The following is a 16336-nucleotide window of genomic DNA, read 5'->3' as shown; positions in this document are numbered from 1 at the left end:
GTTGTCCCTTCAGCTTGGCTGTCCATTCAGCTCAGCTCCCTGTTCCACATCCCTTTCTGTTTGGCTAGGTTGTCCCTTTAGCCTGGCTATCCATTCAACTCTGCTTTCTGTTTTGCTGGGTCAGTTTAGCTCAGCTCTCCGCTCGGCTTGGTTGTCCCTTCAGCCCGGCTGTCCATTCATCTTAGCTCTCTGTTCGGCTAGGCTGTCCCTTCAGCATGGCTATCCATTGAGCTTGGCTCGGCAAGGTTGTCTCTTCGGCATAGCTATCCGTTGAGCTTGGCTCGACAAGGTTGTCCCTTCAGCATGGCTATCCATTGAGCTTGGCTCGGCAAGGTTGTCTCTTCGGCATAGCTATCCGTTGAGCTTGGCTCGACAAGGTTGTCCCTTCAGCATGGCTATCCATTGAGCTTGGATCCCTGTTTGACTAGGCTGCCCCTTAGCATGGCTATCCATCAAGCTTGGCTCGGCAAGGTTGTCCCTTCAGCATGGCTATCCGTTGAGCTTGGCTTGGCAAGGTTGTCCCTTTAGCATGGCTATCCATTGAGCTTGGCTTGGCAAGGTTGTCCCTTTAGGGTGGCTATCCATTGAACTTGGCTCCCTGTTTGGCTAGATTGTCCCTTCAGTCCGGCTATCCATTTGGCTAGGTTGTCCCTTCAGCCTGGCTATCCAGTTGGCTAGATTGTCCCTTTGTCAAGTCAAGTCAAGTCAAATTTATTTGTATAGCGCTTTTTACAACTGTTGTCGTCACAAAGCAGCTTTACATAATTATTACTTAACAAAGAACAGAGACAGAGAAGAAAGAAGAAATAACATGAAGCGTCAAAGACCCCCGTGAGCAAGCCAACGGCGACAGTGGCAAGGAAAAACTCCCTCAGAGCTGGAGGAAGAAACCTTGGGAGGAACCAAGACTCACAAGGGGGACCCATCCTCCTCTGGCCAGACTGTTTTAAACATTAATGATAAAAATTACCAAACCAGGTACAACAGAAAGTTAATAGTTGTGATATTAATAGTGTCAGACAGGCACGAGTCCATCTAGGTTTCAGCACGGCCACCAAACAGGCAGCAGCGGCTGGCGGGTGAGCCATGGGTGGTGGCGGGTTGGGGGGGACCCGCTGGCTGGACTGGTAGGTGGCAGCTGGTTAGATGCAGGTAGAGGGGACCTCAGCGGGCAATCTTCCTGCAGATCGGGCTGGGTGGCCATTTACTCGGGGAAGGTAAAGAGAGAGAAGTTAGTTCTAAGAGGAATTTTATGGAGTGCAGAGAATGTTGATCATCAGCATCTGGGTATGTCTGATGACTCCGGCAGGTCTGATTATCACAGCATAATTAAAAGGAGAGAGCCAGAAGGTAACACGGACACGGGCGTACCCTGAGAACACCAGCATCTATCTGCTCCACCGTCAACAAACCTGAGTGATCGCGTGTAAGCAGCGAGACGACAGCTCCAGCATCTCAGAGTACTACAATTCCCTGGGTCCGTGAACCCCTGGACCTGCAGCCCTTATCTAAGAAACATTAATTACCAAAAGCTAAACTAAACATATAAGTTTTCAGTTTAGATTTAAAGATTGAGACTGTGTCTGAGTCCCGAACATTATCTGGAAGGTTATTCCAGAGCTGGGGGGCTTTATAGGAAAAGGCTCTTCCCCCTGCTGAGGTTTTCAGAATTTTGGGAACGCGTAAGAGGCCAGCACCCTGAGATCTAAGTAGTCTTGATGGTTCGTAATATACTATAAGATCCTGCAGGTACTCAGGAGCGGGGCCATGTAGGGCTTTATATGTTAATAAAAGAATTTTGTATTCAATACGGAATTTAACTGGGAGCCAATGAAGTGCTGATAGAACTGGACTGATATGGTCAAATTTTCTAGTTTTAGTAAGGACCCTGGCTGCAGCATTTTGCACCAGCTGAAGTTTATTGAGGTTCCTGCTGGAACAACCTGACAGTAACGCATTACAGTAATCTAGCCTTGAGGTAATAAAAGCATGTACTAGCTTTTCTGCGTCTTGTAGTGATAAGGAGTTTCTTAGTTTGGAGATGTTCCTAAGCTGCATAAAGGCTGTTCTACTAATATTAGCTATATGTTGCTCAAATGATAAATCTGAGTCGAATGTGACGCCAAGATTTTTAGCTGCTAAACCAGGAATGATGGGAGAATCTGCCAAGTCTAACATTAAGTCTGATAGTTTATTTCTAGAGTCTTTTGGACCTAAAAGGAGAACTTCGGTTTTGTCACTGTTAAGGAGAAGGAAGTTATGTGACATCCAGAGTTTTATATCCTTTACACAGTCCTCCATTTTCTGTAGTCTAAATTTATCGTCAGGTTTGGCTGATATATAGAGCTGTGTGTCATCTGCATAGAAGTGGAAATTAACGCCATGTCTGCTTATAACTGAGCCCAGTGGTAACATGTATAATGTAAATAATAGTGGTCCTAAAATTGAGCCTTGCGGAACTCCATATCTTACTTCTGTGTAATTTGAAGATAGATCATTTATCTTTACAAATTGGAAGCGTCCCGTTAGATATGATTGGAACCATGATAGGGCTGTCCCTGTGATTCCAACCATTTTCTCTAATCTTTCTAGTAATATAGAATGATCTATTGTATCAAAGGCTGCACTAAGGTCTAGTAGGACTAATAAAGATACGTAGCCTTGATCAGAGGCAAGAAGGAGATCATTCGTAATCTTCACTAGGGCTGTCTCTGTGCTGTGATTGAGTCTAAATCCAGACTGGAATTTCTCATACATGTCATTTTTACTCAGGTATAAGCAGAGTTGTTGGGCCACAGCTTTTTCTAATATCTTAGATACGAATGTTAAGTTTGAGATGGGTCTATAATTAGATAATACGCTAGGATCAAGATTTGGTTTTTTGATTAAAGGTTTTATAACTGCTATTTTAAGGGTTTGGGGTACATGCCCAAGGCTAAGGGATGAATTTACAATTGTTAAAAGAGGTCCGATTATAATTGGGAGAATTTCTTTTAGCAATTTAGAGGGAATCGGGTCGAGTGTACATGTTGTACAATTAGCTGAGGATATAATTTTTTCTAGTTCTGGCTGTGGAAGTGGGTAGAAGGCTTCCAGCCTTTGTTCTACAACTAAGTTTTGTTCTAAAGCAACTACATCGGGTGACGGCCATGTTTGATTTAATAAGCAGGGTTGGATTTGTTGTCTAATATTTTCTATTTTATTATTAAAATAGTCCATAAAAACATGACTAGTTAAAGATGTTGGGATCTGGGGTTGAGTATCTGCCTGGCTTTTAGTAAGTTTAGAGATCTCATTAAAAAGAACTCTGGGATTGTTTTTGTTTTTCTCGATCAGCGAGGCCAGATACGCTGAGCGAGCTTTAATGAGTGCCTTTCTATATTGACTAAGGCCGTCCTTCCACGCAGAGTGGAACACCTCTAGTTTGGTCGTCCGCCATTTACGCTCTAGTTTCCGCACTGTTTGTTTTAAGGTACGAGTTTGATCACTGTACCACGGTGCAAGCCTTTTTTGCCTCATCATTTTATTTTTGAACTGTGCTACTTTGTCTAAGGTTGATCGGAGGGTATTCTCTAGATCGTTTGTTAATTTGACGAGCTCCGTTTGGTCTGACGGAGTGTAAGCTAAGGTCGATAGGGGTGGGAGATTTTTAGTAAACTGTACAGCTGTCATTGGTGTTATTGTGCGTTTTAGGCAGTGTTGGGGAGTTATTGTGCGTTTTAGGCAGTGTTGGGGAGTTAGGCAGTGTTGGGCAGTGAGTTAGTTTGTCTCAGCTATCAGTTCGGTTTGATAGTTGAAGTGATTGATGAGCTTATAATATTTACCATTCGAGATCGGGTGGCTGCAACTGGATTGTACGTAGATTGCAGAAGTAAAGATTGCGTTACACGCCCCACACCACATGATCATCTGAGAAGATAATCAATTGAGACCAGTCTGAAATCGAGACAACTTCCGTGATTGTAGGGAGGGACGAGTCAGCCTCAGTATTAGAGAGCTTATGCTGTAATGTCACACGTGCATTAGATCCTATATTTCTACTCATGCAGCTAATGAGAGATAATGCTGTCATGGCTTCAGTGCTCCTTTCGTAGCTGTGTCTGTTGCTGTAAACTGAATATGACACCATGAATGATGCACGGTCTTGTTCACACCCTCCGCCAGCCAAACCGCAGCGTTACTCATAGCAGCCAGCACAGAGTGTGAGAGGAGTAGCGTGACGCATGCTTTTGCCCAGAGGAACTCAATTAATTTACCCTAAATTAGTCATCTGTAGGGGCTGTCCCCTGTGGAACCACTTCATGTTTGAGGGTCTTGCTCATAACGGCTGTAGCTGGATGTTATTACACGGACCTGAACCCCTGACCTTCTTGCGTCTTGTTCAGTGGCCAAATTTGTTGGCCTCTGGGTTTACACCACCCGTAGTAGTGCTCGTTAAGGCAAGATGGAGTTGGTAAAGCGCTCGGTTTGCAGTAAGTGGCCCTTCTGAACATCTGAAGTGTGTTAAGTATAATGGAGGACTTGAATCATCCACCACCTAGGAGCAGCTTTTAAATGGAGCTTAGTGCCATGACCACTCCACTGAAAGCTGTACTCACTGCAGGAAATTGAAGAGTAGTTACATCACACTGATATTAACCTTCAAAGGTCCCCCTGTGCTAAATATGCCTTGAAACGCCTGTGCGTACATTGATTATTTATTATTAATTATTGTTGTTGCTCATCGCTCATTAAAGCAAGCAGGGACATTTGGTCGGAAGTGCAGATTGTAAACATTCAGTTAGGGTTGCCAGATATGGACAAATGACCGGTATTACAGTTCTGGTGCCACATATGGTGGTTGCAAAACTCCATAGACCACGCACGCTATCTGGACAAAAGTATTGGGACACCTGCTCATTCATTGTTTCTCACCAAATCAAGGGTGTTAAAACAAGAGTTTGTCCTGCTTTTGTTGGAGTAACTGTCTCCACTGTGCAGGGAGGAAGGCTTTTGTGTAGATTTTGGAGGAGCGTTGCTGTGAGGATTTCATTCCAGAGAACACAGTTCCATAGCTCATTTAGGCATTAGTTGATGTTTATTTGCTCCAAAGAGTCAAATTCTATTGGCAGTACTTCTCTACAGCGACTTAGAATACAACTAGGGGAAAAACAATAATAAATCAAAGGATTTTCCAGCATTTTTCCAACATTTTTACAAAAATATTGGTTTCTGTTGGATGCTGTTAACATCTGCTTATTGAATGTTATTTAATTCATTACATAAAATGCCTTTATTTTATCACCATGTACCAATAGGCAGGGCAGTAATTCTAGCCAATCACATAATGGTTTTCCCGACCATTACCCCAACCCATCCAGCTCAGGGACACGCCCTACTATGGAAATATGTAATAAATGCAATGAGATTTTGGAACCTGTGGGGGTCTAATGATGTGCTAGCAGTGAAAACACTATCTATCTATCTATCTATCTATCTATCTATCTATCTATCTATCTGTCTGTCTGTCTGTCTGTCTGTCCTTATTCTGTTTCTGTTTTTATATTGATATTTACAAGATTGTCGGTAAATGGAGGAAAAACTGCAGAATTTCATTGTCCAGTATAACAAATTTTCCTGCTAGCTGTCACAAGGCCGGAGATAAACACCAGTATAGACATTATCATTTATTTATATATATATATATATATATATATATATATATATATATATATATATATATATATATATATATATATATATATGTCTATACTGGTGTTTATCTCAGGCTTGAAATTCAGCCAGCAGGAAAATTAGCAGTGCTTAACTTTCTGATTTCCTGGGAAGCACCTGATTAGCTGAAGAGCAGGTCCGGATGAAGGAGCCATAATGGCACTTTTCGCGTGGCTCTGATTTTTTTGGAGGGTCCTCTCGACTGTGCGGAGGCGCTGCGGTCCTTGGCCTTGGCCTCAGCTGTGGCTCTGCGCCGCTCTCTCAATTAGTCAGACTAATTAACTCCCTCGCTCTCCTGGTATAGGATGATCAGTGCGTTGCCACTCTGCGCTCACTGTTTTTCCCTGCTAGGAATATGAGGTGGTGTTCTGAGTCTCGTCGAGGTGCTGTATGATGTAGTGCTGATTAAAATAAACATCCTTGTGCTTATTTTCACTGTCACACAAATATATACTTGGCCTACATAGGTATAATAGAAAGCCTTCTTCCCTGGGAAGTAGAGACAATTACCACAAGAAAAGCAGGATCTTTTTTTTTCTACCAGATATTCCAAAAGAAACTGAATGAGCAGGTGTCCCAATACTTTTGTCCATATGTTGTATAACATGGCAAATGAAAACTCTGCAAGTTTTTGTTTATCAAGCAGCAAAAGTCCCCAATGACTTTGCATGTTCTGCCACTTGCACATACCCCCATTGCGATGACCATCCTGGCGCGGTACATCGTGCAGCCCTAAGTTCTGAATAAACCAGACACACACACACACACACACACACACACACACACACACACACACACACCCCAGTAACCTTGTGCTTCTTATGAGCTCCCTGGTTTTGATGGCAGTTCTGTCAGGCTGTGTTTGGCTCCGTGTCTGATTTGAATATCTCCCTCTGGCTGTGTGTGTTTCACCTTATGAGTTTCTTAGAAAGCTCTGATATGCATTTTGGTGTGAATCGTGCAGACGTGTGGTTCAGCTTGGGTGATGTCGTATTAGTTAAATGTTTCAAAGTAAAGACATGAATGTGTGTGTGTGTGTGTGTGTGTGTGTGTGTGTGTGTGTGTGTGTGTGTGTGTTTGTGTGTGTAGGTCTGCATGAGGTCTGCTCAGTTAGTTCTAATTTAACACAGGCACTTTTTTTATATAATCTGGGGGTGCGTTTTTTTTTTTTTTTGCGCTCTGCCTTTTATCTATTTTTGGTGCGGTTATTTGTGTGTGTGTGTGTATGTTTGGGGGGGGGGTTGTGTGTGTATATATATATATATATATATATATATATATATATATATATAAACAGTACCAAACTCCTTGGTTACATTTGTGTCAGATATGGAACAGCGATAAATAAGAACTACTCTGTGTGTGTGTGTGTGTGTGTGTGTGTGTGTGTGTGTGTGTGTGTGTGTGTGCGTGCACAGAAGAGCTTGTTTGTAGACCTTTGGGCTCACAGTTGTTGCACAACCTTACAACTGCCACTCAAGTCTCTGAGATTCCCTCCCACAGTCTCTCACTCTGTCTCTCGCTCGCTGTCTCTCCCACTTTCTCTCACTTGCTCTCCCTTACTCTCATGCTGTCTCTCCTTCTCTCTCTTGCGTCGTCTCATGCTCGCTCTCGCTCAGTCTCTCTTTCTATGTCTCTTGCTCTTGCACTCTCTCAATCTTTCTCGCTTTCTCTCTTTGACTCTTTGCTCCACCATCACAGGCATATCCGAATATTATGACCACCCCTGGTTTGAAGTAAACAAACTCTTCCATTGGGTGGTCCCAGATGTCACTTGATCGGGTGGGCTGCAAGCATAAATAAGCGAGCAGACCAGTTAGCTGTAGCAGAGAGTGCACAACGTCCGGGCGGGATTTGGCTGTTGTCCTATAGGGCAGAATAATGGGGTATCGAGTGGTAAAGGGTGGTAGCGTTTCGGAAACTGATAACTTTGTGGGATGTTTTAGAGCGTCTGTATTGAAGGTGTACAGAGAATGGACGTTTCTCGGACATCGCGAGCCTTTCGACAGCATAACAGTGGTGCCTCATGGGCTATTGATGCCAGAGGGAAACGACGACTCCGGCGAGTGGTAAAGTGTGGTACAGAGCAATCGACGCCCTCCTGTTGAGCAGTTGACCTCCAGAGGAACACCCCCCATCACCTAATACAGTCCATGCCACAATGTCTTAGTAGTGTCATCCAAGCCAAGTGTGGTTATTCCCACTGTTAGGTATGACACTGTTTGGCAAATCACAGTGCATTGAATCAGTGTATTGATAACCCCTATATCATGATGCAAATTGCATTGCCAGCTTTATGCAACAGATGCATTCTGGCCCGGTCAGAGCTGCTAATCCCAGTAGCTCTGTTCCCTGCAGTGTTTCATATACTGATCAGATCTGCAGAGGCCTTCTGAAGGATCAGAATAGCTGTGTGTGTGTGTGAGTGAGCGGTTGTGTACTGTTATGAGGCTTGAACTTTGCCCTGCTAACTTGTGTATATTTGTGTGTGTGTGTGTGTGTGTGTGTGTGTGTGTGTGTGTGTTTTTTTTCCCCCCTCCTGCAGATATGCCCATTTTTGGCCAGTGTCCTGCTCAAGACGACTTTTACCTGGTCATGTGCAGCCACTGCAGTCAGGTAGTCAAACCCCAGGCCTTCCAAGCACACTACGGTAAGTGTCCCTCATTCCCTACTCATGCTCTCACGCCCTCTTTTGCTTTTTCTCCCTCTCTCTATCGCTCTCTTTTTCCTGCAGGATGCTGTAGCAACATCTTATCTCTCTCTCTTTAGGGAATTAAGACAGAATTCCCTCCTGCTCCCACCTCTGCACTGTCTGTGCTGAGAGAGAGCGAGAGAAAGAGAGAGGCAGGGTGTGTGAGAGAGAGTGAAGGAGAGAGGGAGGAAGGGAGGGAGAGCGCGATATCCTTTGATTTCCGCCGGCAGCCACTTTGTGTTTACAATCCTCCGGTTAATATTTGATGCGCTCCCTCACTGCCGCGCCGTCCTCTCGCCGCTTTATCTAAATCCAGCACTTTTTTAACGTGGAGAGCTTTTCTGCAAGCCACAAGAGAAACTTCAGGGATGAAAAGCAGAAATAAAAAAAAAAAGCTCGCACGTGAGTTTGCAGCAGGGATGCTTGACCTGCATGCTCGATGGAAATGGATGATTATGGATCAGAGAATTAAGAGGTCTCTCATGTAGAGTGGCTTCGCTGCCCTCCCTCCCTCCCGCACGCTCGCCAGCCACTGAAGCGGCCACAGCTCTTCTGCTGTTGAGGGCTGCGAATGTGAGGCTGGGTTTGTCCAGCTGCTCTCAAGAGTAAAATAAGGCAATTTTCACTTCCACAACATTATGTAGCATTTTGCCTGAAAATAGCAGCTTCAGATTTGTGCTGATCCTCCACTGACTGTAATAGCAGCGTTTCTGCTAGGATTTTTTTTATTTATTTATTTTTTTTTTTGGAAAATGTGCTAAAATTTGAAAATAGCTTTGTAAGCTATTTATTTAGATCCATTTGACACATGTGGCATCTTTTCCCCACTGTGAGCTGCCTGTTTTCTAGCTGAAACATATGAGCTGTACAAGGCTAGGATACTAATGTTAGCTGATGTAACCTGACCTTAGCATTTGTTTGTTTACCAGAAGACTGGCTGCCTTTTTCTGTGTACATTGTGTACAAGTCACATGTGATCTACTGTGGCTTTCTGTGGTCTACATATGGCTTTAATTTAACGTAGTACTGTCAAAATTCTGCGTGCCACGCAAGAAGCGGCAATGTGTGTCTGCGCACAGTGCCGGTGCCCATGTGCATGTCTCCATTACAAGTAGTAGTCTGGGATATTTTGAATGTGGTGCGGCGAGTCTGGCGTGTGACCGGGTTTACGTTACATTGCGAGTGAAATGTTCTTTTCAACTTCCTCCAACTTTCTTGACATTTTTTTATAATTCTAAAGAAGCAGTCATTTAGCAGCGGCGGGCAACCTTTGCAAATATATATATATATATATATATATATATATATATGCAGCAGAAACACTGAATAAGGAGAATGGCATCTGTCTTATTGCCACTTAGGGCTGGGACTCTTAGGGCTGGTTTTAATGTTACGGCTGATCATATTTACTATTCACTCCCCAGTAAATAGTTTTTTTGTTCCATACAAAATGTGCTTTGTGAATACCATTTCATGACATTTCGCACATTTCTGAAGAAGCGGCAGCAGTAATTCTGCCACCACTGCAAATATATATATGTAGCGGACACTGAGTAGGAAGAATACTGTTTCTGTCATTGCCACTCCAGACTGGAACGTTACTACGGCACTTTTGGACTTTTGGCCTCTCGCTAGAACTGCATGACGTAGTCATATTAGTGTAAAATCCTGCAATTTTACTCTACTCAACAAATACATGTGGACAGCATATTTTTTTTAAACCTACAGCTGTTTAGCCCCGTCCCTTCATGCTGAAGTTATAAGGAGTGTTTCAGTCCAGGCTGCTTGATTGAAGCATGATGCTTGGCAGCCAATCAGAATATAGGTTGTTTGTCCATATAAAGGTCATAAGGGACTAATCTCCTGTAAAATGCCAGCATATTGGAGGCAGTGCAGCTTCTTTCATTTCTTTTGTTGTTCTGGGAAAGAAGATGATCCATAGTGAAACTACAGGCAGAGGGACTACAGATTGATCGATTGATTGATTGATTATATAGGAGCTAAGTCAGTTCATTGAAATCCTAATTGGTGGCAGCCCTAATTGAGAACAGTGGTGGCTAATTCCAGCACAGCAGAAGCAGAAGGTGATTTGTCCCAGAGCAGGGAAAACACACCATTTTCAAAGATGAATCTTCACACTGTTGTGGTTCTCAGTGGTCCTCAGTGGTCCTCCGTGACCACAGATTCTGGCCTGCAATCTGTCTTACTCCACCAGAATTGCCCACAAGGGGGAGACACAATGTCATTTAGGTCACATGGTGGCATCCCTTACACTCTTAAAAATGAAGGATTTTTAAACACACTATATGTCCAAATGTTTGTGGACGCCCCTTTTAATGAATGCATTCAGCTACTTCAAGTTGCTCCCATTGCTGATACAGATGTGCAAATGCATGTTCACTCAACGTGTCTGGTCCCTGTAGAGAAGTACTGCAAAAAGGAGCAGATAAACATGAACCTATTGGCACCATGCCCAATGGCAGGCCTAGGCTAGAGGGGCTAGAGACACCAGCATTGAGTTGTGGAGCAATGTAATGGAATTTTCCCTGGAATGGTGGTTGGTGCTCTATCATCCATTGAGGGTGAAGTGGGGTAGTTATTGTCCAACATCCTCAATCCTCACCGCACGAATGCTGCTTTTGTCACTGCATGCTATCAAATCCTCATAGCAGTGCTCCTCCAAAATTCAGAAAGTCTTCTTCCCTGGACCTAAGAGCCCATTACTCCAACAAAAGCAGGATGGAGTTTTGAGTGCAGTTGGCTTTAACACCGCTGTGTCATTGGAAGCAAGATCTGATTGACATGTCTTCTTGCAGGGCTTCTTCAGCAGCTGATGTTCATGTTTTTGCTGTGCATCCTAAGCATCTCCTTTCCCGAAACTTTCTCGGCATTCCACCATTCTGAACTCTACAATTCAGTAATTCTACAGTCCGATGTTCTGCAATTCTTTTGGGAAGTTTTGTTGGGAAGAGGCACAGGCAGAGACAGCCTTTCTGCTTCTCTGGAGCTGACTGCAAGTTCCCTCGCTCTTGCTGGGTGTTCCCTCTGACCACGTGCCCTCGTTTATTCCACACATTGAAAGATTAATGACCTGATTAATGGCGCAGTTCAGGAAACTCAAGTGGGCCAGTGCAGGATTTCGAGCTTATGCCAAGAGCAAGCCTGCCCGGAGAAGTGCTGATCTAGCCTCAATGTTCAAAATCCAGACTCTAATCTGTGGGTTCCGCAGACTCTAATCTGTGGGTTCCGCAGACTCTAATCTGTGGGTTCCGCAGACTCTAATCTGTGGGTGCTTCATACACGTGGACAAAACATATTGGGACACCTGCCCCTGTTTCTTCCAAAACCAAGGGAATTAAAGTTTATTTATCCTGTTTTGTTTTTGTCTCTCCTTCCCAGAGATGAAGTCTGTCTACTAGCATTGCTGCAAGAATTTGATTGCATTCAGCAACAAGAGCATTAGCGAGGTCAAGATAAACAGATTGTCCCTTTATCAAGGGCATAAAAACAGATCTGCATTACTGCTGAAAACACAGCTTTGCTTACAAATAAATCAAAGGTGAATGAAGAAGTTTCAGAACACAGAAACAGCCGGACATCACTCACGTCCAACATAATCAGTTCATCACACAAGAACTGACCACAGCTTTTCCACAGAAACACTGAAGTCCACCGAAAACATGGTGGGTTGGTCAAAATAAATGGATTGTGGGTGAAAACCTTCTGCGATTTGGACTTGGGTTCATCGGGTTCATCAGACTCTTAGCCAGGTCTGTGTCCAGGCCGAGAGACATAAAACGGATAAGGTTCTCTCTTCTTTTCACCCCTGCGGCGAGGCTAAAACAGTGTTCTCTAGCTATGATCTCAGTCTGCGGTCAGTTGACTGGACCTGTGCGCTCTGAGCAGCGTGAGGTGCTCAGATATACTTGTGCTCCCAGTAGGAGAGGCATGTTAGGATGTTCTTGCTTGCTGTTTTGGTCATTAATTTATGAGGCTGGTGCACGGAGCCTTCTCCTCTTTGCCTCGCATTGCAGACGGTTAGGCTGGGAAGAATCCGAGGAAGGGGTTATGCCTTAAAGGCTTCACTTTTTTAAGCTTAAGCTATTTTCATAATCTGCTTTTTGTATTCAGGTTTAAAGATTAAACCTGCGACTATTAGTTTAATTTTTAAGGCAGCAGCAATAGCAAAAAACATAGTACTACACTTAAACAGCACTGGATCACTGTAGGATTTAACCTGATACAGCCTTGGATTAGATTTTAAACAGCAAACATTAAAGGCACATGTGAATGCTGGGTGAATATATCGTGATGGATATAATACTGTAGTGGGTAAGAGTGCTGCCCTCCGGGTGGAAGACTAAAGGCTGCTTGGAGGCTGTCTGGAGGCTGAAGGAGTCCAATTTATACACGATAAAAACTAATATATATATGTATGTTATATTTCATTACATTTTTGTTTGTATTTATTCATTTATCATTTATGCTTTATATTTTATACATTCTTTTTTTTATCACATCTTGTATTGTTTTAGATGACCCGACAGTTATCAAAGCATTATCAAGGCTTTTTGTACTGTATATGACTGTATATACTATATGTCCAAATGTTGGTGGACACCTCTATTAATGAATGCATTCAGCTACTTTAAGTTGCACCTATTGCTGACGCACACACACACAGCTAGTCCCTGTTAAGAACTATTGCCAATTGAATAGGACTCTCTGGAGCAGATAAGCATGAACCTATTGGCACAGTGTCTAAATTTCAAGCGTGGGCTAGAGGGATATAAAGCCCCCCCCCCCTTGAGCTGGAATCAAGTTCTCACAGAATCGACAGTAAAGTTACTTTAACAAAATTAAAAAAAATAATAATAATTTTTTAAATGTGTAACATCCCAGTGAATCAGCAAGTGTCCCAATACTTTTGTCCCTGTAGTGCATGTGACTGATTTAATTTGGATATGCCATAACAGTGATCTAACTGTCCTACGTTCCACATTGGTAACTAATTAACCACCCGATCAGTGAACCGATTACCTAACACTGTAATTAGCTAGCTGTTTTTAATTGAATCAGTTTAAGTCATTAATTCATTAATTTGCTGATATATTTTTTTTTTTTTTTTTGGAAGACGTTTGACACAAGCAGCTCAGAAAAAGCTGGCAGTTTGACATAGCCGGACATTTGCGGTTGTTCGGTGGCAGTTGCTGCGGACTCTTCGGTGTGTGGTGGCCTTTAGCTGGCCCAGATTGCCTTGCCGCAGGGAGCTGAGCGGCATTGTGCGATAATGTGGCCTAATTAAGTCTTTGTTGATCAGGGCTGTGGATATATTGTTTTAAGCTCTGTTTCTTGGAGCTGCTCCAGCTTCCCCACAAGGCATGCATCTTAGGCGTCAACATAAGTCGGTAGAGTGAAAGTGTGTGTGAGAGTGTGAGTGAGGGAGAGATAAAGGCCTAGAGAGTGTTCGAGAGTGTGTAATTTTGCATCGGCTCGGATAAATCAAGGCATCTCTTATTTTCTCCTTCCTCCTCAGTGCAGCTTGAGCAGCTAATACTGGGTGGGAACAGCAGGGTTTGTGTGTGTGTGTGTGTGTGTGTGTGTGTGTATTCGTGTGCTGCTGACAGGCAGGCGAGTGGAGAGAGGCCAGAGCCTGTGTGTGTGTTAGCGCAGTGGTTTCCTCCTGCAGTTTGGAGTGTTTGGCAGGCAGCCCGGAGCTGCTGGAGGTTGCAGAGCATTCGAGTGGAGCTGAGTATTAACACCACACGCCACCCAGCAGCTCCTCAGCCACAGCTACTCCTGCTGACGCTGCATGCCAGCGCCAGCACCAGCACTGCCACCACCAACACCTTCACTGCTGAAGAAACCTGCTTCTGTTTGTTTGCTTTCACACCCGGTTTCTCCTCTCCATATTAGACTCCATCCAAAGCTAGATCCCAGTGTTCTCCAGGGACGTCTCAGCCACGGATGCTTTTTAGACTGTAATTAAGGGTCAGCAACATGGCAGAAATCCATGATGATTCCTAGTTTTTAATTTGATTTATGCTTTTTTTGGGACAGACAAAATTACTAAACAGCGGTGCAACACTCAAAAAAAAAAAAAAAAGGTGGAGACAGGAAAGACATCCAGTCTGGACAAATAAAAAAGATAATGGGATAATTCAATGCCATCCAGTCAGATGCTTGTTACTATGCAGCTGCACTTGTTATTGCTGTTTACTGACATTCTGTAATTACCAGCTGTTCTAGAAGCAGTAAAGATACTATGGATGTAACAGTTAACAACATTTAGTTCAATAATGGTAATATATAATACGTAATAAAAATAATACATGTAATAATTCAGTTTAGTACGATGAGACAGCATCCTGATTTAGGACAGTGTCTAAAAGCCTGCTTCATTTAATATATTGATGTTAGTTTTCAGTTAATTAAGGCTTTCATTAATACAAAATACAGTCATTTAAACTATAGAACGCCACAGCGGCATGTAGTTCAGACATTGCTGTAGAACATGAAATTGAAGCTGTAGATCACTGGAATTAATGTAGGTCACGACATAGAAGCTGTACAATTGAAACTGTAGTCATTAAATTGAAGCTGTAGTACTAAAATTAATGTAGATCATGAAACTGAAGCTGTAGAACTTTGCAATTGAAGCTGTAGATGTCAGGAAATGAAGCTGTAGTCATTAAATTGAAGCGGTAGAACTGAAATAAATGTAGATCATGAAACTGAAGCTGTATAACTCTGAAATTGAAGCTGTAGATGTCTGGAAATGAAGCTGTAGTCATTACATTGAGGCTGTAGTCATTACATTGAAGCTGTAGAACTGAAATAAATGTAGCTCATGAAACTGAAGCTGTATAATTCTGGAATTGAAGCTGTAGATGTCGGGAAATGAAGCTGTAGTCATTACATTGAAGCTGTAGAACTCTCAAATTAATGTAGCTCATGAAACTGAAGCTGTATAATTCTGGAATTGAAGCTGTAGATGTCGGGAAATGAAGCTGTAGTCATTACATTGAAGCTGTAGAACTCTCAAATTAATGTAGCTCATGAAACTGAAGCTGTATAATTCTGGAATTGAAGCTGTAGATGTCTGGAACTGAAGCTGTAGTCATTAAACTAAAGCAGTAGAACTTAAATTAATGTAGATCATGAAACTAAAGCTCTAGAACTGAAATGAATGCACAAGCTGTGGAACTCTGGCATTAAAGCTGTAGTCATTAAATTGAAGCTGTACTACTGATATGAATGTAGATCATGAAACTGAAGCTGTAGATGTCTGGAAATGAAGCTGTAGATGACTGGAAATTAAGCTGTAGTCATTAAATTGAAGCTGTAGAACTCAAATTAATGTAGATCATGAAGCTGAAGATCTCTGAAATTGTTGTAGAATATGGAATTGAAGCTGTAAAACTGGAATTGAAGCTGTAGATTTCTCAAATGAATGTAGATCATGAAATTAATGTAGAAATTCAAGCTGTAGAACTCTAACATCTAAACATCTAAAATGTGAATGTGTAACGTCTCTTAAAATGACATTGCAAGTGGTGATCATCGGGGTCCATGTTGAGCAGTGTCAGAAATGCCTACATGTTCACAGATACCCTCTTCCTCCCGCTGGTGACTTTTAACTCACGCTTCTCTCCTTTTGGTCCATCCAGAACGAAGACATGGTTCCATTAGCAAGCCCCCGTCTGCCTACTCCTCCTCCACCGCGTATTCACTCTCGGGCCTGTCCTCACGGAGTCGATCTGGAGGTGTGGGTGGGAGTGTAACGGCCGGCGGGGGGTCCGTGGGGGCCTCCTCCAGTGGCAGCAACAGTACCCCCTCAGCCAAAGAGAAGATGCCTCACAGAAAGCCCCACTTTCCCTCGAAGGGGCCGCCTGACGACCTGTGAGTACAATTAGACTCTTATTTAGACGA

At 43.1% G+C, this 16336-nt stretch overlaps 1 protein-coding gene across 1 annotated transcript in view; it reads left to right on the top strand.

Moving 5' to 3' along the window:
* atxn7 (ataxin 7) overlaps positions 1-16336 on the top strand; it is a 42232-nt gene that overhangs the window by 13858 nt on the left and 12038 nt on the right. Inside the window, exons 4-5 of the mRNA XM_072666094.1 lie at positions 8258-8362; positions 16075-16306. Coding sequence (XP_072522195.1) covers positions 8258-8362; positions 16075-16306 — 337 coding nt within the window. The remainder of the gene's footprint in view (positions 1-8257; positions 8363-16074; positions 16307-16336) is intronic.

This window comes from Salminus brasiliensis, chromosome 21 (genome assembly GCF_030463535.1).
Source record: "Salminus brasiliensis chromosome 21, fSalBra1.hap2, whole genome shotgun sequence".
Classification (NCBI taxonomy): Eukaryota; Metazoa; Chordata; class Actinopteri; order Characiformes; family Bryconidae; genus Salminus; species Salminus brasiliensis.
The sequence above is the reverse complement of the archived record's forward strand: the minus strand, read 5'-3'. Positions and strand labels throughout refer to the sequence as shown.